Genomic DNA, 22583 nt, shown 5'->3' on the forward strand with positions numbered 1-22583 from the left:
TTCTGCTCGCTAATTATGATATTACGTGGCGTGATGTCTCCATGCGTGAACGCAGAGCGATTCGACTGGGGCAGCATACTGGGAAATTCCTCCTGATACAAATGCCCCTCACAGTGTGTATAGATCCTCGCACGTACATTTGAGTCACTTAGAAGGGGTCGAGCGAAATATTGTAGATCCTCTAACATTGGGTCCAGAGCCATCCGCAGAACACTGATAGAGACCCTTAAGTTCTGATGGACGAGGGATAGTTCGGATTTTTTGATAGCATGTCCCATAGTTGAAGGCAGATTGACTATTTAGATTCATCCAGCTGATTCTGTTTCTGCTCTAGAACTGTGCCGGAAATAATAGTCATCCAGTAAGTGTGGCAGGGGGATTTGGAGCAGAGATGGGATTAGACAAGTCTCAGTTTCTTTTGCTTCTCCTCCGAGCGGAAACCAGTAAAATTACCTTAGGTACTAGAACGTCGATATGCTTAAAGACAAGCCGCATTGCTTCAGCTTCGGTAGATCACACTCTAAACCCGAAAATCTCCACCCTGGAGGAATCATATTCGATTACGAGACTTCCCATGTGGTTATAGAGCACAGTGACAATAGCTTGGTTGGCCTGGAGGTCGGGTTTATTCGGAGGGCATGGTATCATAGTGCGACCATCCTTGATGTACCAGTGCCCTTGATGAAGTTTCATGCGCTCAGAAGGAGCTTGAGTTGAAGATTGGGCTATTACGCGGATGATTCTTTGGAAATGGTGCAACCGCTGAAGGGAAGTTTTAAGATTCCAACACACGCTTATGTCATGTTTTACTTTTATGGGAGAATTGACACGCGGCAAAGCCTATGTAACGTATGAAATTTCAGAAGATCTAAATCCATATATTTATTAAGCACCGCTCAGATTTGAGGCGAAAATGGCCCAAACTAGGCGTGCGGTGATGGATAGATCTTCTGAAAATTTCAGCTAGATCGAGCCAGTATTTAGGGACTGGGAGTGGGAATACTGTACATTACATAGGGTTTGCAGAGTTAGCTCTTCTTTATCAAGATTTATTCTCCAAAATGGATGAATATTCCATAGTAGGACAGCTCTTTCAGTTTCAATATTTTTGGTGATATTACCTCGTCATGTTTAGCTTACTATACCCGGTTAGACCACCCGCTCTTATCGTCTATCAGCACATGACACGATAAACCCGCTCTTTGTCCGCAGCGGAAAATGCGGGTTTCCCAAGCCCAAAAAGACGCTCTCAAATCCTGCTCTTCATTACACCCTATTTACTCTCTCTCAGCCTGCCAATCACAACGGCAAAGCAGAATGTAAAAAATAACTGGCTTACCTAACCCATTTCTTTCCCCCTCCACTTTGTTCCCTCTAATTAACTAGTAGTTCAAGTATTTAAGTCAGCCATAACCCATTTTTACGATTTTTTGCTGCTCTCTTTTTTTCCCTTCTTCATCTACTCTCGTCATTCAACTCCGACGCTCTACCTGTCGGCTATCCACTTTTTCATAAGTCCACCTGTTAACTCATCAATACCTTCTTATCCATTAATATGTCTGGACGTAAGTTGTATCCTCCTTTACTTTTTTTATCCGTTTTTTCTTGTTATTATTGCTTGTTGGGCGCTTGAGCGGTCAATTTGAACTCATGAGGTTGACGATACCCCTGGGTTTACACGTGACTGAAGTGGCGTCACTCTTTTGATGCCTCAGGCCATCATATATAACCCTAACAACAATATATCTGCCCTCCCAGCCTCAACAAGACTTCACTGTTATTGTTATTGACCTCACTATCATCGATATTGTTGCCACTGTCATTAATGTCGCTGCCATCGTCATTCCTTTTGCATAATCATTGCTGTTAATACATCAACTAACATCATATATAGGTGGCAAGGGCGGAAAGGGTCTCGGCAAGGGTGGCGCCAAGCGTCACCGCAAGATCTTGCGTGACAACATCCAGGGAATCACCAAGCCCGCTATCCGCCGTCTCGCCCGTCGTGGTGGTGTCAAGCGTATCTCCGCCATGATTTACGAGGAGACCCGCGGTGTCCTCAAGTCTTTCTTGGAGTCTGTCATTCGTGACGCCGTCACCTACACTGAGCACGCCAAGCGCAAGACCGTCACCTCCCTCGACGTTGTCTACGCTCTCAAGCGCCAGGGCCGTACCCTGTACGGATTTGGTGGTTAGATTTCTTAAATCTTTCCTTTCGAGGTGCAGCATACAGATACAGTCTTGTATGCTCCCACTTGATTTCATGTGTTACGGTGTGATGAGTTGAAATTCTTTCATTATGACTGTGCTGGACTCTTGAGTCTAGTGCTAACTCATGGGGTTATGGGGTTGGTCGTTTTTGCTTGCTATCAGAAATCTGATTATAATAGGCTTTCTTGTTCTTGATATGTGTCTTTTGATGCTTTTAACGCACTTGAGGTATCAATCTAAGGATTCCTATTGATCTTTCCCCCTAGAATCAGTAACACGTAGTCCATGGTAGTAGTTGTTCCATTTCTTACATAACAGCCCTGAGCAAGTCAAAGCTCCCGCACGGCCCACATAATCGGCATGATGTAATCGATCTCCGCAACCTCGGTATTTTCTTATCCAACTATTCTGACATTTCTGATTTTCACGTTCATGTGCCCAGTTCTTTCGGCTACAAAGTTTTCACCGGCTGGACCATCATCCTTCACTTTGGAAGAATGTGCCTGTATCTTCTTTTGCTACCGCATAGCCGTTGACTCATCCAATGAACCAAGAAGCACATGAAAACATCGAGCATCTCACGGTCGGAGAGTGTCACTAATCTCACACTGCCTGTCCACCATGGCTGAATACAAGCTTTCATATGAATCTCAACTGGTACATTTCCATCCACATTTTGGCAATACGCTTTAACAAAATTCCATATTCCTGTCTGACTCTTGATGATACCTCCTAGGATGCCTTCCACCCTTCTTACCGCTGGGAAAGCCAGCGCGAAACCGAAGATTGGAAAACCGCAGCCCTCCGCGGTCCCGGATTGCCACTCCTAGGTAATGCGGTCGCCGGCGCAGTGGGATCTGCAATCTCAAACGTCGCCATCTACCCTCTCAGCGTTATAGTTGCTCGACTACAGACCCAAAAGACCGCCGAAGGATCCAAAGGTAAACCAGATGAAGAAGAATATACCGACCTTGTCGACGCCGCACGCAAAATCCACGCAGACGAAGGCTTCGCAGGCTTCTACCCGGGCCTTACGCAGGATACATGCAAAGCGATCGCAGATTCCTTCCTCTTCTTCTTAGCTTACTCAATTGTTCGCCAGCGGAGAATCGTCGCGCGCATAGGTGCCGCCCGTGCGGCGAAGAGCAAGAATATCATCCTCCCCATCCTGGATGAGCTTGTTATCGGTGTCGTCGCGGGCGCTTTCTCAAAACTATTCACTACCCCGCTGTCGAACATCGTCACTCGCAAACAAACCGGTGCGCGCAAAGACCCCACATATAAGAATCTCTCCACGAGGGAAATAGCTTCTCGTATCTGTGCTGAAAAGGGCCTTCGCGGTCTCTGGTCTGGATACTCCGCATCTTTAGTCTTAACCCTGAATCCATCCATCACATTCTTCCTAAATGAGGTGCTGAAACGTGCCTTTATCCCACGCTCAAAGGGTGGCAAAGCCTCTATCGCACTGACATTTCTCTTGGCGGCCATGAGCAAAGCCGCAGCATCGTCTATGACATATCCATTCTCGTTGGCGAAGACAAGAGCGCAGGCTATGTCGGGTTCAATGCCGCCAACCAACAAAGGAAAAGGTAGACCTTCTACTTTGAATACCATCAAAACTACCTTAACGCCCAAGATTCTCTCTGCCGTCCTGGCCATCCACCGTGAAGAAGGCACTGCAGGTCTCTACACCGGCTTATCAGGCGAAGTCCTCAAAAGCTTCTTCTCGCACGGCTTCACAATGTTAGCTAAGGATGCGGTATATGCCTCCATCGTCAAGATGTACTACCTTCTCCTCGTCATACTCCGTCGCTATCCATCCCCAGACGACCTGCTCGCCCGAGCTCGCGAACAAGTAGAAGAATACAGTGAGATCGCACGTGAAGGTGCCCGTGACCTAGCTGAACGAACGCGCGAGAGCGCTGAGAATGTCCTGGCTAGTCAGGCTGCTGATAAATCTACTTCTTTTGCAGTTGCGAGTGCCAAGGTTGGGATTGATGCGATGTCCAGTCTGAAGGGACGGCCTGATGAGGTTAATGAAACGGCTGAGTTGGTCGGTGATTATGTTGAGGATGAGGCTGCAGAGTGGAAGACTTTTTATCATTGGTTCTGGGAGAAGAATCGGGAAGATTGAGGATTGAGACATAAGGTTACTTTACGAGTTTATGAGTCTATGTTCTTGATTCAGCGCTTACCGCTATCGCTAGTTCCATGGTTCTGTCCTAGCATTATCTTCATTAAGTAGTACGTAGTACCAATTAATGCATGAAGCTTGTCGGGTTCTATGTATGCATATCATATCGGTCTCTTGACCTAGGGAAACAAGCTGAGAAATTCATCACCAAACGAAAACAAAAGATGATTGTCAGGCTGCATAATTGAACCGAGTGGCCCCGAGGGAGGGTTGCTCCAGGGCGTGTTACCGATACACCACCTGGCTTATCATGAATAATGGTTTCCAGGAAGTTGATGATGACCATGCGCACAGCAAAAACCGAAACTGACTGTAGAAGATAAAAGTTTGGGAGCTTGGAGTCTCTTTACATTTAGGAGCAAATCAGCTTGTAAAGCAATCCATTTTATATTTTTCTGAGCTAAAGAACGAAGCGAAAATGGTGAAGATGTGAGCAAGTGAGAAAGTGGAGGTTAAGGCCAAGCTTTGAGGCTCAAGTGGAGATTCGATCCGCAGTTCATCACGTGATATTCACTCATGTTATGCAACTCCTCAATCCAGGTCAGTGCTTTAGGTTTCCTTGGAGTAAATTGCGTTCTTAAAGATTATTAACTCAGTGAAATGTTTTGGCTTCGTCCGATAGCTTGATATCGGAGTGTAAGGTTCAGTCTTTTCAAGAGGCTCAAAAGCCCGGATTTCGGGAAGCATATCAGCTAGCTTTAGGTTTGCTTTAAGGAGTTGGGCAGCTTTTTCAGGTGGCGGTAGATGAGATGAGACAGTAGATGAAGCGACAGATAGGCTCAATGATATGGACTTACCTATCGGAGATAGGGCATTGGAATCATAGTTAAAAACCGCAACGCATACGTAAAAAATAGAGAGGGGAGATGCGACCGTCTGAATACCCTGAGGTGCGTAACTACCTAAATAGTATTTAGAATAGGTTTATTAGTAAGAGCCAATAGTCCAGTCATAATTTTCTATCTTGCCAAGGCGCTAAAATTGCAATATGCAGACAGATGAGGGGATGACTTGTATAAAATAAATTAGGTGGAAATAGACCTCTGGCAAGCCTTGAAATGCGGGAATATAGAACCTATCTAACATTAAGGATTACTCCGTAATTGAGATTAATGTGTACAAAATGTCTTTGTTGTGTTCATAATTCTGGTTGAGATCGATCCACAGTGCGCGATGTCTCCTTAATTTTCCCAGATTTCCGATACAGCTAGCCTCATTGGATATTGATGATCTATACTATTGGCAAATAACTATCCCGTCATCTGTTATTTACCCCATCATGGATGTCTATAAGAAACTAAGATTTCCTTAAATATTTTTCTTCATCGTCATAAATCTGTCTTCCAAGACCACAGTTCATCAACTGATTTGAAGTTTTTACAGGGATTTTGAGATATGGCGAGCAACTCTCTGATTCTCAGCCTGAGCCGTTAATCTACCTAATTGTGAAAATAGGCCCTTTATATAGGACTTGATTGTGCCAGCTAGTACGAGCTGTTCAAAAACGGGACCTAAAATTATATCATCTACGACTTGAATGTGGATCAAGTTTATCGTGGAGAAGACTTCCGCCAGTGAGTACTGACGATTTTCTCTCTGAATTACCTGATTCGGATTGCCGATATGCAGCCATAGACTTCAGGTACAATGAGGCAACAGGCGGCGAAAGGAACAAGGTCGTTCTTATTGCCTGGTGAGTTTTCTTCTCCCAATCTGCATTGTTTTTATCTACCTGCCTAGATATGTTTCTCTCAACTTAATAGTCATAATATTTATTTAGGCGCCCAGATGATAACCAGACGAGGCGCAAAATGATTTTCAGCTCCGCAGAGTAAGTTCTTAAGGACTCTTTAAAAGGAATTGCAGCCGAGATGATTGGAACACATTGTTCTTGAGATTACCGAAGAGAAGTGTATGTTTCCAAACATTGGACTTGCTTTCCGTTTACCAAATATACAGTCTACTAACGTTATTATAAAAGTTTTGCGGACAGTGAAAAGAAAGTGAAGAGTGCAAGCTATTGATGGCCTCTCGTCTTCCAAGGTTTTTGGTTTGACGCCTGATTGATTCGTCAGGGTAGTGCGCAGGTATTTCAGGGTAAACCGCATATATTTCTTTCGAGACGCTTGGAAGATAGATGTCCACTACAGCAAGAGGAAGGGAAATGGTTCGTAAAGCTACCTAGGTATTTTGATAACAAATGTACGGTCTCGCTTGCAAGTCGCTTGGGCAGGGACTTAAGATCAATAGAACGGATAACCCAGACCTAATATACGTATCATAGATAGAAATACCAAAGGCCATCAATTTTAAATCTTCTTTCGCTCAGAACTTAGCACCTCCTGCCCAATAAAAGCATCCTTCAACTCTTTGCCAGCCTCCCACAAGACCCAGATAGGAACAAATACCCAAAGGGTATTGAAAAAGAAAAGATAAAGCCACAGATAGACAGGATCCTCAGTGGCAAGCTGCGAACAGCCAGTCAACCATTCAGGCGCAAAGGTCATAAAACCACCATAGAGCTCAGCGGTCGCCAGCATAACAGAGCAGAACCAGAGAGTCGCCTTAGCTGAGCCACGTGCTTTGGCACTGATGCCCACATTCGAAGACTTAAAAAGTAGATAGCAGATGTAAATTGCTAGAGGGCCACCAATGAAAACAGTCAATAGTTCCAGAGATATGACGGTGATATCAGCACCTGCCCAGCGTCTATCGGCCTTGGCGTATTCTTGCCATAGACGTGCGCTGGGGCCGGTGCCGTAGGCTGCTCCATATAAACGATCTGGTCGGTTGAGGAACTGAGAGAAGTAGGGTGCTTTGTTGTGTATTTCTGCAATTGGCGCGAAGCTGAAGAAACACTCGTAGAGGAAAGATCCTTCGATGAAGATATGAGTTAGAGCGTCATATGCATGCCAGAAGAAAAGAAAGCGATTCCTTGGGTGACTGGCTGGGATCAGGAATTGGCCGAGTACGTAGGCGATTGGCATGAATGAAAGTGCGAAGGCGAGACAAAGTCCTGTTTGGACGTCAAGGTTAAAGGGCGCTTCGACTTCCATCTTGATGGTGGATGGAAAGATGATTATTCCTTAGGTAGGTATGCGAAACCTCTTGCCTTTGAAGTTGAGATGAAATATAATATTAGATGTAGTTAGTGGCTCCGGAGGTTAAAAATAGGGGCCTTGATTTCCTGCCTCAGGTGTCAGTGTGGGGCTTTCTTCAAAACCACAAAGAATCTTTGACTTCTTCTCTTGATTATTACTTTGAAGGTTGGAGCTTGGGGAAGAAAATGAGGAAATAAACTGTCCATAAACGTATATCAAAATGAGAATTGATCAGTATTCTTAGGCTTTACCCGAGGAATTGTCGTTGACTCATCTCATTATAGTGTGATTCGCTTTCCAAACGCTACCTAGATATATCGACTACGGAAAATGAAGTAGTACAGCCAGGTGGCGCTGACTAAAACGAACTTGATAAAGCAACCAACGGTCAACCTTCTATGGTTTGAAGCGATTTCTTCGATTAACAGTGAGACATTGTGTGCATATCATGTCAAGACAATCATTATCCTAATCACATAATTCCATTACTATTTAATTGTTGCGTGTTGGTTCTACATTTTGATGCGCAATGTTTACGCCAGGTATTAAAAATGGACGTGAAAGTTAGTTTTAGGGATGACAGCCTAAGTTTTAAGCTTAGGGTCCAGGTAAAATAGAGGTCATCCTTGAAATACAAATACAGAGCTATACCTATTTAGGCTATATTCCCAACAATCACTTCGAATTCCACCACTTTATCTCACCTTTTCCTGTATGCTTCCTCTATCAGATTAAAATAATTACCAGTCTGAAATGAAGCTCTTTTTATATATTCTAATTTTAGAAAGATCGACATTAAATTGTAGACGTGGTGGTCGTTTCAAATTCGAAAGTTGAATTATTTATTAAATAGTTAGTTAACTAGTTAGCATCAATTTCCATTATGTAAGGTGTGACAGTAATTTCGCGGTATCTATATAAAGCTTTTGCCATGGCTGAGCGGTCAATATTCCTAACTCCTCAACTTTGATTCACTGGAACACAATGTGCGTTGAATGTTGACCACTCAGCTTGATTTGGCAGGTAGCTCGGCAGGCTTCTCCCAAGCCTCCAGCTCACAAAGCTCTCTTCCGTCATGTTCCCACAATTGTGGAAGGTTTTCTTCGAGCTCCACGTCTACTCCCTTTTTTATAGGGGTAGCACCTAGCTTGTAAGAGTCATCATTTCCATTCGCCAGATGACCTGCCCTTGGATCGTTTGTACTGTCTATCCTCGTCATAGACCTTTGTTGTTGCCGACGCCAGAGAAAGAATATTCCAAGTGAAATGAGGATAACCCCTAGTGGCACAGCGACTCCGGCTGCTATTGCAGCTGTTTTGGATTTAGAAGATGAAGAACTCAAGGTGCCTTTCGTTGCGTCGCTGCCGGACGCCGCTGCAGCTGTAGTAGCTAAAATTGCTGTAGTACTCGTTGCGTCGCTGCTAGAAGCCACTGCAGCTGGAGTGGCTAAAGCCGCCGTTGTAGTCGTCGCTTGACTCGTCGCCGTACTCGTCGCGTTGGCTGATGCAGAAGTCGGCTCGGATGAGGCTAGTCTTAAGTCAGAATAGTTAAGGGTTGAGAAGAACTATAGCCATACAAACAGTAGCCGTCTTGAAGTATTCAGTGCCCAATGAGCAGTACTCGTCGAAAACATCGAGCGCAGTGGTGACTTGGCTGTCGGACTCGTTGCAGTTCAAGGCCACGGACTTGGAAATAACGCTTGCGAAGTGCGCCGAACTTTGGAAACAAAAGCAAGATAAAGATGTTGTCTTTCCACCATCGCCACAGCCATTTTCCATATCACGCACGATGGTGCTGACTGGTTGTGCAGCACATGGTGAGAGATTAGCATACTCAACGACTTGATTGATGAAGACACTAGTAGCCCCTGATGCATGAGCAGCTGAGCCAAAGAGAAGTGGCAGAATCAAAATGGAGAGATGATCTTGGGAGCGCATAGCTTTGACGTATCTGTGAGTTTGATGACGATGTAGCTCGAAAGAGTGTTATTATCTTGGGCAATTTAGACTAGAAGGCCTGGAAGAAGCTTTGGGCATCCATAGGCTTTGTATTGCAGCCGGACCTACCCCATACCGAATTTATCATAATAAATTAGAATACCGTAAGCTAATTTTAATAATATGCACATATCAGTCCACACCTGCCAAGACTTTAGAGCTAGCCTGTTCTAGAATATGGATCTTTGCAATACTTAGCGTAGCGTGTTTTATATCTCCATTTCGGGGCTGAAAATATGCACTACAGCACGCGGGAGCTTTTTTGCTTGGCCAATCTCCAGGCTTTTTTAAGCCTAATCTACTAAATCAGGGCTGAGCAAGGCGGACTCTTAACTTCTCTGACAGCTCTGGTCCCCATAATGACCCACCCTATGATTGAAGGTGGTTAGTACTCCGAATCCTGGGGCGCTAGTTTAACAACACGGGAACTCGCCCACTTTTTTGGCCTGATTGTACACAGTAGAATGGAATAGCTGGGCTACGTTAAAAACTGGGTCTGACATCAACATTCATTTCTGTGTGAGATAGTATCAGTAAAAGGAGAAGACAGGTATATAATGCATCAACTCTTCGTGATAGATATCTACATGATCATTAAATACTATGCTACTTTCAATTCTAACCAGCGTATTCGTTGCAGCTTTGTCGATTAGCTCGACATCGGCTTCTCCTACAACCAATCAGACTGCTGATTTGATTTCGAATTCGTTTGCCGGGAGCAATCTGTATTTTCTGCATGGACTCCCTGCTAACACACAGCGTGATTATGTTGGAACGCTCGCTGGGTGGGGTGTCAAGGTAGTCCGGCTCTGGGGTCAGTATATGTCACCCAGTAGACCCGTACAGCGGTCAATTACTTACATTTAGTATCTACTAGTTACGGGAATCTCAGGAAACTGCATAAAGGGAAGCACCAATACAGTGGCGATCAATCAATTGGAAGCACCAGGCTCTATTGGAACTTATAATACCTCTGTTCTTGCGGCCCTGGATGCTACGCTCGAGATCTTGAGTGACTACAGCATCAAAGCCATCATTTCTCCTCACGATGCGGGCGTCCTCAACGGCGCAAATGGCTGCGACGCTTATTGTAAAAAATACAAAGACTCTGACACTTTTTACTCATCCACATCCGCGAAAGCCGACTACGACAACCGCCTGGCTGCCATCTTCAACTACGAGTCTCCAGCATTTGGCAAGAAGTGGTCACAGCTGTCTGATGTCATTCTCGCTTTTGATATCCAGAACGAGCCTATGATCGGCTCAACCGGCAAACTAGACGACAACGATCCAAACGACTGGATCTGTGGCCGTGCAGGAGTGATGAAAGGTCTCCTAGGGGATTCTAGCGTCAAGGTGGCCACAGGTGGTATTGGAGGATCTCAGTACTGTTGCGACCACGAGTATAACGTACTTGAGAAGGCTCTCTACTGTGATGCGATCGACATCGTGAGCATTCATGGGTATATGAGTGAAGCCAGCGATTGGGCTTACTTTGTCACGGGAGATGCTTCGGTGCTGAAAAAGGCTAACAGTACGGGCAAGCACGTTATGATCGAGGAGTGGGGCGTCTCTACAAGCTATGAAGATAGTTTTGACACGCAGGTCAAAGTGTTCAATGATGCTGGAATGCCATGGGTAAGTTGTCTGCCATCATACTCTGAGAAAACACGATGCTAATGACGTTACTCCCTAGTTATACTGGCAGGTTATCCCCGGTAAAGACCAGACACAGGACGGGGCGCTCGATAGCTGTGGTTATGACGGGTATGAGATTGGTTTGAATAGCTCGAAGGGAGATGTTGCGAAGGCGATTGCAGATGCTAATACTGTGACGGCATTTCAAAGTTGGAATGGCTATGTGTATTGAGTTATGATGGAAGTTGTCCGAGATATCCATCATCAAATACCGCGAATTTTGTAGTACGCAGTTTGGAAAATGGCCACTGCGTGATGTCTACATCAGCGTACGCAACTCCTATATAGTCAATAAGCCTCTATACTCTGATCTCCCATCAAGACAAACTATTTTCATTGGGGCTCACTAGAAACATTCCTAAACTGACCGAAGCTTAGCATACAAGTGTCTATACTTTAAATACAGTTGTGTACGAAATAGAGAAAGTGCTTAACCGTTGTTCGGCGAGAGTTGATCATGGCGCATTTCCAAATGCATATCCTACACACGCGTTGGAATCCTTTGAAGTTTGAAGTAGAGGAGCGGAAAAGGAACAAATTTTGAATAGAAAGAGCTGGAGAGCACAATCTCAATTTGATCTGGAATAAAAAAAGGGAAGAGAGAGTTCCTGAAACTTTGGAACACTGTCACTTCTCGATTCAAAACAGCTTACGAGGAAACACAGGTAGACATGTGTTTCCTCGCTAGCCATATTTCTTCTCAGCACCTGTGCATCGATACTGGGTGCAAGTACAGGAATACACAAATACACTACCACTCAAATCATATTGAATCTTCTGCATGAAGTTGCCAGAGCGATATCGAGAAAATGAAAGTTATGGATACTGTGAGGTAGAAAGGATCTGCTTCTGTCTACGCTTTGGCCTACAGCTCCCCCAGGCTATTGCACGAACCCCCTCCGCTGGCAGCCCCGGCCGTGGGGTCTCTGGCCTTCAACCCACAATACCGTCCTACGCTGAATCGGGAATAGAACTTGAAAATTAGTATCCTAATTAGAGAAGTAGTATATGTACCTGTAGTAATTTCCATTGATAAATGTGACAGCTAGCCAAGAGCCCTCTTCTAAACTGCATAAAAGAATGCGTTTCGAGATCCAACAAGCACACATCTATTTCTCAAGAAAAAACCCAGCCAGATTAGATGTGCGTACTCCGTATAGCACGCACAAACTTAGGTATAATTCTGATTTCCAGGTATAAGAGTGAACGTGATTTGGAATCAGCATTGTTCGTCCATGGGTGTATCACCTTTCAGTTTCACTGTTCAAACTGAATAGCCAGGGTCTCGTCTTCTTTGTTCTGGCATTGTTATCCATCATTAGCAAGAACTACGATCAAAGGAGCCGACCGAGTCCAGGATTTTATGCCGCTTGTCGATTTAATTTACTTGATTCAAAAACCGTAATGATTCTTCTTTATCTTTCCACAGTCCTATCTTTGGGCCGAAGGCGAATTTCTTTTAAGTCGTCCCATCCTCTCACATTGCCAGAAAAAAAAATTGAAATTTCCCTCGTGTCTACTTTCTTGCTTTTAAATAATTCAGATCTGTTTACTCCATCCAGTTGAAACGGTATCAGAGATTTGATAGGGGCGGCGTAAGCTGGATTGTTCAACAAGGTTTCATGCTGGATTTTCACTCAAAGGGTAGTGCTCTATCTACTGACTTGCTTTTCTAGTCAATCATTCAAGCTACAGTCTCTGTATCTAGCCAGATTCCATATCATGTCGTCGAACCTCACTATACTTGATATCCCTACTCTTGTAGAAGTGACAAGGGAACTATACAGCCGATGCCAGCCCATCACAAAGGACGCCCCCGATGGATTCCAGAGTCTAGTTGAAGAGTTGGGCCTAATGCAACATATTGCTCAAACACTGGAGAATGACTTCAGCTCTAAAACTCCCTTTCTTGAGAAAATGGGCGAAGGTCGCAAAGTAGTTCTGGAACGATGTCTCAATGCATGTTTTCAAGCTCTGGAGCAATTCAAGGTTCTCTTGCAGCGGTATCAAGAGGCTGGTATCGGTGAGGGAAAGCAATTCTGGCAGAAAATCAAGTGGAGCACACAGCAGACACATGTTGAAGACCTGAGGTCTAAGATTTTGGTTCATTCATGTAATCTTAGTTTTTTTACAGGCTCTATCAGAAAGTGAGTCAAATATTCTACTTCCTCTATGATCGTTTTTCTCTAATGTGCCGTCAGTGTCCTCTTGCAACGAAGCATGAAAGAGTCAAATCAGATGGACAAGTCTCTGCACGACTCATTCTCGTTCTCTAGCGCAGATTTAGATATCGCAAATTTGCCACAGAGCGAAAAAGATGAGAGTTCCAGTGAGCATGAACAGCCGGTTCAAGTGCCTCGACGACTTAGGCCTCGAATATCTCCCAGGATTCTAAGAGATGGGCCGAATCTAGTACGGATATCCACCTCATCGAATTCGATCGCTTCGCTGAGGTCAAGAGGAACCAGTTATGCTAGAATAACACCTACTTTGCCGCTGTCCTTTAATTCCAACTATTCCCTTTCTGAGACGGTGAATGGGAGAATCGGCGGGGCTCAACATAGAAGTGATCAGATTATTTACGAAGATTCAGTGTACAGTCACGAAATTGAGGAGATCTACTGGGAAGCCGATTCTGATAAAAAAGGCTTACATGAGAAAAGTGAGGTATCAAGCCTAGATCTGGGATATGATGATGTTATGGAGGCAGTCGACCGAGTAATGCACGGGCTGAATCAAATACGATTAGAAGAAAAACTCACTCAGCCGATCCGGTATGTGCCACAAAGCAAACTACACAGGCCGGACTTTGAGACTATCAAGGCTTTTGAGGCTTCAATAATTGGGGGGCCTCAAGTTCGAACAATAATCATGAGAGACTGGCTTGTTGTTGCCATATGGTGGCTATTAAAAGCAAAGAATACACTCGCCAACTGCAGTAGACATAACTATGTCAATGCCAGAGGTAGTATGAGTCCAACTACAGACCTCAGGAGTGACTCCCAGCAAGCCTACGTAAATTTGTTGAAAGCCTCATACATTCTTTACAACATTGTCCTTCAGGATGAGAGCTCACCTGCTTTGCTATCAGATGAGAATCGAAAGTCCATTGCTGAAATTTCTGAGGTAGGCCCTACATGCTCCAAAAACCAATCTAGATATGCTGATGTGTTACAGGGTATTAATGAGGAGCTTTCTCAATTTACATCCATAGACATCCCTGATCCGTCGATGCTACTTTCGCAGAATCTTGAAATCTGGGAACCTCTTCAATATGAAGAGACTCCCAATATAACAGACCTTTCCTTCGGTACTGAAAATACACGTTGGATAGCTGTCAATCAGGATGATGCCGGCAATGAGGAAGAAAAATTCCTATACCGCACATTTGTAAATGCGGGAATAGGTAGCAAGAAGTTTCGCATGCGCACCAAGCGCGCGCCTTACATGCTCTTGCTCACTGCAAAGGAAGTTGAAAGTGAACCAAAGATTGTTCTGTGCAATCAGAGTGGGTCTTTGTGTCTTCAACGTGACTGTAAGATCTTTCCACATGAAATAGCCCAAGAATAATTGCTGATATTATCGTAGTTGTACCTGAAGACTTACCACAGATGGTTGAGATTTCCAATGCTGCTCTGGCTAGGTTTCCAGGAACTCAGATCTCGGAACCCTTATATTTCAAGTTTAACAATACCAGCGTCACTATATATTTCCAGTTTGAAGCGCACCTTACCAATTTCATCGCAATGCCAAATTCTTACTTCAATGCCGTAAAACTACGGCAACCACTTCACTCGAAAGAATTCACCGAGAGTGTCATCTTTAAGAATTATGTGGAAACGCTAGAGCAACCGAAGATGCCGAATTTGATTCCCATAAACTTACCAGCAGTATCAAAGTCATGTGAAGTTCGCATCCTGGAGAGATCCTTCAGTGAGGCCTGGCGCTGCATGAGAAGAATGGTTATCAGTCTATCTGTAGCAGAGAAGGCCTCACGCTGCATTGAGCTCTTCCTTCCACTTAGTCGAGTTCGGGTTTACCACGAAGACGAATCTAACCAGGTACTTCTCAAATGGTCGGACACCTGTCAGGAGCGATTTGACAAAACAGACGGTAACTATAACATGCTGCACTCCTATGTATACGACGACAGTATGCCAAATCTCGGCATAAGTCTGCGCTTTCGCACACCACAAGCAGCTGTGGAGTTGAAGAACGCCATTCTTGAGATGAACTTCAAGACATGCTTTGCATGGTCACAGCCTAGTAGTTCAGGTTGTATCTACGACGTGGTAGATACGAACATGGAGCAAAAACAGTGCAAAGCTTTAGTCTTGTTTCAAAATAACGATTCATGGCAATATTCCGACGTCTATTATCTCTATCGTGATGCAGACTTTGTCTACAATCAGCCACTCAAAATCCAGTTTCCTAGAGCCTCCTATACCGATTATATTTCAAACCATGTGGATCAGCTGTACGCGGCCGACTCTCCGATCGGCTTTTCGCATTGCCAACTTGAGATTGGGCCAGCCACAGTCGAATTCGACGATGAGGCTATTTCTCGCGCATTCCTCAGCGCGTTGTCACCTTTGTATGAACTTCTCTATTCACGTCGCATACATTCATTATCTACCAAAACCCGGCCTATTTTTGGCCAGAAGAAATCCGAGAAAGGAGCAGCTAGACTTCAACTCTGGCGGCGAGCGGGAGATTCGTTCCAGCTTGCGGCACGCTGGCAGGACGATGTGCGAAATAAGTGGCTGACGATGGCGGTCCCATCTGATCTTGCTGACAAGTCTAGAGATGGTACTCGCGTGAACTTTCCGCGATTGCCTTATTCTCGTGGAGTGACTCTTGATATGATGAATATTATGACTCGAGGTCCTAAGTCGACAATTGTGGAGAGTCACGAGGGATCTCTTGCATTTATTTTTGAAACTAGCGTAGGTAAGATAATCTTCCTTCCCGATTGTTGAGCAGATTTAATGTGCGGATAGACCGTGATGAATTTCTGGCAGTACTTCGAGGCAGACTTATATAAGGCCCAATACACCTGAATTACAGGATCCTTTGACAAGGTAGCTTCGGGAAAGTACATCCTTGGATAAGTTGATGTTTATGTCTGTGACATAATACTACGGGTTATATAAAATGTGGACCATTTGCACGTCTTCAGTTAGAGCAATGTAGTGTCTGAATAAATTGTTTAGTTACAAATGCAGTAATTCCAGTAGGTGTTCATTGTTGATGGAGAAAAAAAAAAAGAGTAAAAAGAAATCTCTCCCTCGGGGAATCGAACCCCGGTCTCCCGCGCTTATCAGTATTAATGACAAGCGGAAATCATGACCACTAGACCAAGGAAGATAAGATAGTCCAGTTCCACTAGACCACTTGGTGTTGGTTGATGTAAGCATAGCCATTTTTGCATATATTACCCAGAAAATGCTAGTCCGAACCTGCAATGATCGATGCACCAGGACAACTATTTATGCACACATCAAATGTAACTACAGAGAAAATATTACTAATCACATATATTTCTTCGGGAATTGCTACAGCCACCGCAAAACCAAGCTTATGTCAGCCACCCACCTCATCAGGAATTGCTAGGGCCAAACTTTTGGCTAGGGGCACCCCAAAACCAAGCTTATATCAGCCCATCAAAAAAAATAACAGACAACCACAACTTGAAATCATTTTAAATCTTGAATTAGATTATTTCTAGGTAAGGAAATATTTTTATGGAAAGAAAGATTAGGAAATCATTAAGTGAAGTGTAGTTAAAGCCAAAATAGATAAATTACACCGTAACTTATGGTACCGCTACAATTTATCTATCTAGTTTACTGAAAATAGATTGATTCTTTATGAGGAACATTATCGTTATATATCACCGGATATTTGAATCTTATCGGAGTCATGGTTTTTGAGATATGATATTCAATTTTTTTCGAGTTTACTATGGTGTTCTGGGTTGATCCGCTCGCTGTGTGATCTCGTATGGTATTTACTTTGAGAGCTGTTATTTTTTTGATGAGGTGGGTAGCTGATATAAGCTTGGTTTTGCGGTAGCTGTAGCAATTCCCTATTTCTTCTCTTGATAGCCCACTGAAATAGACAACTAGCGAGAAAAAAACATCCATCGATTAATTGCCTGTAAGCTGAAGTCACGTGCAGCCCCAGCCTTTTAACTTCGCCAATCCTTCTAACGTTTTGATTGGACTGCTGCTTTTAAAATTGAGAATTTTGAAATTAAAATTTGAAAGAAAACGGGATATCTGGACTTTTTTTCAATTTTGTAATTAAAATCAGGTTCTTCAGAGGCTGGAGATGGTTGGTCATGGGACTTAGGCATAACTATTGCCCCGCGATTGGGCCTCCGGACCAGATCAGCCCCCAATTTCATTTTCGATCTTACTCCAGATTTCGATGCAGTGCCAACGCCATGGTAACTAGCTTCGGTCAGGTCTTCTGAGATATATGCAAGTGATAACCCAGGAATGCACTCGGGTACCTTGGTAAAACTAAAACTAGGTACCAGGTACAGCCATGGATCGCATCTTCGATCTTCAAGTCCACCCGTAGACCACGGGAACTCGAATCCACCCACAGGGCTGGGAACCACATCTGCTGGACCCATATGCAGATCATTAGGTACTCAGTACCTAAATATACCCACAACCCTTCCTACGTTCCAAGGTTTCTTCCTCTAGTCAGGTCATTTCAGCAAGATTGAGGATGATAGCCAGTCACCCGGGCCATTTACAGGCCATTTGCCCTGGCACGTGTGGACTGGTTCGCCCGTCCATGGCTTTCGGCCAAGAGATTTAATTTATAACGAGGACAGCGCCCAAAAAAATCTTTCATGCTGAGAAGTTGACTCATTTCATCAAAGGAATATTGCGAAATCCAGTATCATGTCCACCATGAGAACGAAATAAAAGCTGCAATTATTCCCTATGCAAACTAAATACATATTTTCCTATTTATTTCCCTGCATTTCAGCATAGCATGGCTCCTCTACGCCGCCACCGAAGAAACCACTCCTGGCCGCACTGTAAATGCGGTTCCAACTCCAAACTATGCACGTGCGAGGCGCAAAGTCTTGACCTACGCACATTGATGTCTAAACACGCATCCTCATCCCTACGGGCACCATCCTTGACATTTGAACAAACGACTATAAGGGCACCTCTCTTTCTAGAGGATATGACCGACGACGTTGAGATGGCTGGTATTGACCGAACCCCGCCACTGAGTCCACGAATGCATCGTGTATGGTCACAAGAGGAACCAGAACCAGAGGATGAGATAATCATATCCACGATCATCCCCAACCCTCGAAAGAACGCTCGGCGGAACATTTTTTGTCGACTAATTCGTCGACCACTGTTCAAAAGGACTCGATCAGCTGTTACTTCGCCAACTAGAAAGACCGGTCGGCGCAGGATTTATCGCTGGATATTACCGCGGTTATCGGCAAAACAGACCGTGGTCGTTACTGATTTGACTTGGGCGGCTCTGCCAACTTTACATAAGGCTGATAGTACCCCGAACCTGGTTCCTGAATTAGAGAGGCCACATCGGAGGACGCACTCTGAGCGACCAAGATCATGGGCCGAGCCTGGTGCTGGTCTGTGGACGCTTGAAGAGGAGGAGTGAATATTGGAGCTGCCCAGATTGAACTTGTTGCCAAACTCTTGACATTCTCTTTCAATTTCTTTTGTTTTCTTCTGCGTTTTTTGTTTTCTAGAAGCCAAGCATGCATTCATGGGAGTTGTTGCTTTATCTTTACTTGAAGCGTTCACTCAGTATGAGAGACTTGGAAGTTTTGGTTGACATTCATCTGATCGGACTTTGTCTTCTGATCGTTTGGATTTATCATGTACATACATACATACTGCATTTTTTACTACTGGCCCTGAGGGCTATACGATCTTCTGATACCTACCTGCATGGAATCAATTCAGTATCTTCGAAGAAATTATTAACAATATTGCCACTGACGATGATATAGATAAACTAGCTTTCCCAAAAGAAAATGAGTGCAAAAGTACCAAAAGAGGGACGTTGATTAGCTTAGATAACAAGCAGGACAACTTGCGTCACCTTGGTTGCTTCGGCTCAGTAGCCTCTCAGCTGACAGACAAACAAAGTTGACCTTCAACCCTGGCCCTGTTGAGTGTTGCTTGATTCCGCTGTGGAAAGCTGAAGTGATACCGATCAGAACTAAATACTTGTTTTCTAGCAGACTTCAGGCGATGGATTGCATTAAAATTATCCCCACAGTGGTAGTACGAAGTACTAGCATATCGTATCGTATTCAGCGGTGAATCTGCGGGGTTCCACCGAGTCTTGGAGGCTCTTTCAAGGCAGAAACAATCTGTCATTGGTCTGCTGGGTCCATTTGGCGGTCATCGCTCTCTTTAGCTCTTAAAATCTCACCGACAAAAGCACTCACTAGCCACTAACAGTGGGGGCTACATGACACTACAATTGGCCAATTTTCGACTATGACGGCGGGAAAGATTGGCTACCTACCCGGGCGTTCCTTTGATGTGTCTGAGCGTACTTTTTGGAATATTCTTCTGCGTTCTGGTTGGTTGCCTTATAGGATGCTATGATTCAGAGACGGAACTTGTGCCCCACAAGAACCTTGGTAGAGGAGGATAAACAGGTAGATAAATAGAGAGAGACCGCTGTCTTTTAGTTTTCATCTTTGAAATATTCGTCCACTTTCTAAGTTACTTCAAACAATGCCTGAATCATACTATCCAAGCCACTCTTTGGCTCGAGTATCAACAAGAAGTTCCACTTCATCTCGAGACACTCAAAGCTCCGACGAAAGTCAACAAACTCACAGATCGATTAATCAAATCTCATCGAAACTGTCCTGGTCAAAGTCCAAATCTCCTTCCCATTTCGATATCCCTCTGAGCGATTTGCGACAATCCTCCGACACTTTTACATCTCGCGACATTCCAAGGAGTACTCCTTACTCGGAGAAGACTTCTTCAGATATGTCTCATACCTTTCACCCTCATTCACCTAAGCCAGAGCTCATCAAACGTGAGCCAAGCTCAATCCGCAAGAGTAACGATGACTATCGCCGTTACAGTGGGACTGTCAACCATTACGGTCGGCATTCAAATGACTGGCTATTTGGTGGCTTTAGTGTGCGTGAGGCTGTTCGCGATGGCTTTGAGAAGTTATATCGCCAGGATAAGGGAAGCTGAATGCTTGCTATAAGTTCAGTTTTGAATTTCACTCACCATTCATGGTACTCTCCGTCCATGTTCGTCGATAAGGACCTTCTACAACCTCGAGTGCATGAGCTATCACCTGGAAGAATTGAGAATTCTACATTGACAGCCTCCCGGGTACAGGTAGCTGCAGATAGCAACTGCCTGTTTGTGCCTGCACTTGGGAAAAGTAAAGCTTTGAGCATGTATCGCCCACGTCTCTTTTCCTGTCGCTTTCCTTTGGTAATGCGTTGATCGGGTTTTGAGTCTTCGTGTTTCTGGTATTTTTTCCAAAGTTTATCTTGATTACCTCCGAAGTCTTAGCTGAGGCTTCGTGCTGGCCGTTTAGCGCCATAAGAAATAAATTATTTGACGGCTCTATTGCGTTACCCTAAATTCGTCGTTCCAGAGGTCGCTTTTATCTCAAACCTTTAGGCTCGTTGGATTTCTATTAGCTAGATATGGAATCTTGAATAGTACATGATCAACATCCGAATTGAACATCACAAAAACTCCTCAGTATCTAGCTCATCCTCGTCATACGCTAGTCGGCATTTCTCCCGCGAGCCTGATCGGACTTTTCTCCGAAAACTGGAACTCCGATCCTCGCCACTTCATCGACTCCAATATAGTTACGAAATAAATATCTTAAACTGTATTGATATGGAGTCTGTTCATCACAGCAGACATTAACAATAATTCATATTGATCTTGGGATATCTAACCCCGCCCCCACTTTTGCTTTGGATTCAGATATTGTGCCGCATCTAAACCTTCAAACAGAGTGCCTTAAAAACAAACTCATTCGCACAGATGACCTCCAAAAGGCCAGTTGTTGCTGTGCTGTTTCAGGCGCTTGCCCCGCCAGTGTATGATGGGGTGAGCAAGCCTCCAAAGCCAGGTGGTATGTACGCAACATGGCAAACAGAAGTCATATAATATGTGGCCCGCCAATGACATTGATTGACTAGGATATCGAGACTCTGGCGCAGATGTTGCGTATGCTCTGTACCAGTCTGGGATGAAAGTAGTCACACCCGATGACTTGACAGATCCTTCAAATCAGGATCATTGGTGTTTCCCTGATACAGAAGCGGGAATTTTAGCCGCGGTGCAGAAGGATGCCACGCATTTATGGGCAAATACGGTGCTATTCAAGGATCATCCGTTGCAGACATCATCTCTGTTGACTCCGTACGAAAATAGTATCAAAGTTGTTGGTCAGCCGCCTCTATGTGCTGATATCTTTGACGATAAGTCGTTTGTCAATGATAAGTTGTGTCGATATGGGGGATTTACATTGCCCCGATCGTGGACTGTCAATGATCTACAGTCTTCAGAACAGAGTGGTACTGTGCCCACACAGACCTGTGATGATATCCTCAGTTCAATTCGTGAGGAAGACTACCCTATTGTCGCTAAGCCAGTTCGTGGCCGTGGCAGCCACGGAGTGAAGATCTGCAAGAATGCAGCTGATCTTGCAGATCATATTGCCTTCCTCTTCAAAGAATCTCCTCGTGTCTTGCTTGAGGAGTACTTGGCCGGAGAAGAGGGTACAATTACAGTGATGCCACCATCCCAACATTTAGCGTCATTCTCAGGAACAGACTCACAGGAGCGATATGCTCATCACTGGGCTTTGCCACCTGTCATACGTTTCAACCATGTTGATGGTATTGCGCCTTATAGCGGAAAGGTGGCTGTGACTGTGAACTCACGGGCCATTTCCTCGGCAGAAATGGAAACAGATGCTGCTTATGCAGCGATCATGAAAGAATGTGAGACTGTTGCAACCCTTCTTCAAACGACTGCTCCGATTCGGATTGATATTCGCCGTTTTGGCCCCAAGTCAAAGTTTGCTCTTTTTGATATTAATATGAAGCCGGTATGTTCAAGCTTTGGAGGCAATCGTTGTTGTATATGGGAGTTTTTACTTACACTGCAGATTCATAGAATATCACTGGGCCTGGTCGCCCTGGTCGGGATGATCAACTCTGTTTGATGGGAATTGCAGCGGAGAGTATTGGTTGGGACTACTTGAAATTTCTGGAGTACGTGTTGTATTCGACGGGTGACCTGGTAGACCTTCGCAAATACTCTTCTCCTCTTCTAGTGTGATTGATACTTGCCTATCTAG

The 22583-nt window shown here is 44.4% G+C and overlaps 10 protein-coding genes across 10 annotated transcripts; 8 read left to right on the forward strand and 2 right to left on the reverse strand.

The window, feature by feature from the left end:
- Positions 1-1555: 1555 nt before the first annotated feature.
- Positions 1556-2196, forward strand: N7495_004381 (histone H4; the record flags this gene model as incomplete). Its single annotated transcript, XM_057207032.1, has 2 exons — positions 1556-1565; positions 1895-2196. 2 exons carry the CDS (start codon positions 1556-1558, stop codon positions 2194-2196), a joined length of 312 nt encoding a protein of 103 aa, XP_057064712.1.
- Positions 2197-2832: 636 nt separating this feature from the next.
- Positions 2833-4345, forward strand: N7495_004382 (putative mitochondrial carrier protein; the record flags this gene model as incomplete). Its single annotated transcript, XM_057207033.1, has 2 exons — positions 2833-2868; positions 2948-4345. 2 exons carry the CDS (start codon positions 2833-2835, stop codon positions 4343-4345), a joined length of 1434 nt encoding a protein of 477 aa, XP_057064713.1.
- A 2369-nt stretch (positions 4346-6714) lies between these two features.
- Positions 6715-7461, reverse strand: N7495_004383 (EXPERA domain-containing protein; the record flags this gene model as incomplete). The annotated part of the gene is made up of 1 exon (XM_057207034.1): positions 6715-7461. One exon carries the CDS (start codon positions 7459-7461, stop codon positions 6715-6717), a length of 747 nt encoding a protein of 248 aa, XP_057064714.1.
- Positions 7462-8512: 1051 nt separating this feature from the next.
- Positions 8513-9443, reverse strand: N7495_004384 (uncharacterized protein; the record flags this gene model as incomplete). The annotated part of the gene is made up of 2 exons (XM_057207035.1): positions 8513-9022; positions 9087-9443. 2 exons carry the CDS (start codon positions 9441-9443, stop codon positions 8513-8515), a joined length of 867 nt encoding a protein of 288 aa, XP_057064715.1.
- A 663-nt stretch (positions 9444-10106) lies between these two features.
- N7495_004385 (beta-1-3-mannanase) lies at positions 10107-11373 on the forward strand (the record flags this gene model as incomplete). Its single annotated transcript, XM_057207036.1, has 3 exons — positions 10107-10317; positions 10381-11141; positions 11200-11373. The coding sequence occupies 3 exons, from the start codon at positions 10107-10109 to the stop codon at positions 11371-11373; spliced, it is 1146 nt and encodes a 381-aa protein (XP_057064716.1).
- A 609-nt stretch (positions 11374-11982) lies between these two features.
- Positions 11983-12186, forward strand: N7495_004386 (uncharacterized protein; the record flags this gene model as incomplete). The annotated part of the gene is made up of 1 exon (XM_057207037.1): positions 11983-12186. One exon carries the CDS (start codon positions 11983-11985, stop codon positions 12184-12186), a length of 204 nt encoding a protein of 67 aa, XP_057064717.1.
- A 737-nt stretch (positions 12187-12923) lies between these two features.
- On the forward strand, positions 12924-16180 carry N7495_004387 (uncharacterized protein; the record flags this gene model as incomplete). The annotated part of the gene is made up of 4 exons (XM_057207038.1): positions 12924-13348; positions 13403-14327; positions 14379-14736; positions 14790-16180. 4 exons carry the CDS (start codon positions 12924-12926, stop codon positions 16178-16180), a joined length of 3099 nt encoding a protein of 1032 aa, XP_057064718.1.
- A 2035-nt stretch (positions 16181-18215) lies between these two features.
- Positions 18216-18866, forward strand: N7495_004388 (uncharacterized protein; the record flags this gene model as incomplete). The annotated part of the gene is made up of 1 exon (XM_057207039.1): positions 18216-18866. The coding sequence occupies one exon, from the start codon at positions 18216-18218 to the stop codon at positions 18864-18866; it is 651 nt and encodes a 216-aa protein (XP_057064719.1).
- A 1094-nt stretch (positions 18867-19960) lies between these two features.
- On the forward strand, positions 19961-20440 carry N7495_004389 (uncharacterized protein; the record flags this gene model as incomplete). Its single annotated transcript, XM_057207040.1, has 1 exon — positions 19961-20440. The coding sequence occupies one exon, from the start codon at positions 19961-19963 to the stop codon at positions 20438-20440; it is 480 nt and encodes a 159-aa protein (XP_057064720.1).
- Positions 20441-21229: 789 nt separating this feature from the next.
- N7495_004390 (uncharacterized protein) lies at positions 21230-22564 on the forward strand (the record flags this gene model as incomplete). The annotated part of the gene is made up of 3 exons (XM_057207041.1): positions 21230-21350; positions 21418-22331; positions 22400-22564. Coding segments are annotated over 3 exons (1200 nt in total), but the record flags the coding sequence as incomplete, so codon positions are not given.
- Positions 22565-22583: the final 19 nt, after the last annotated feature.

Source organism: Penicillium taxi, assembly GCF_028828555.1.
Source record: "Penicillium taxi strain IBT 34144 chromosome Unknown utg000003l_segment0_segment0, whole genome shotgun sequence".
In the NCBI taxonomy this organism is placed as follows: domain Eukaryota; kingdom Fungi; phylum Ascomycota; class Eurotiomycetes; order Eurotiales; family Aspergillaceae; genus Penicillium; species Penicillium taxi.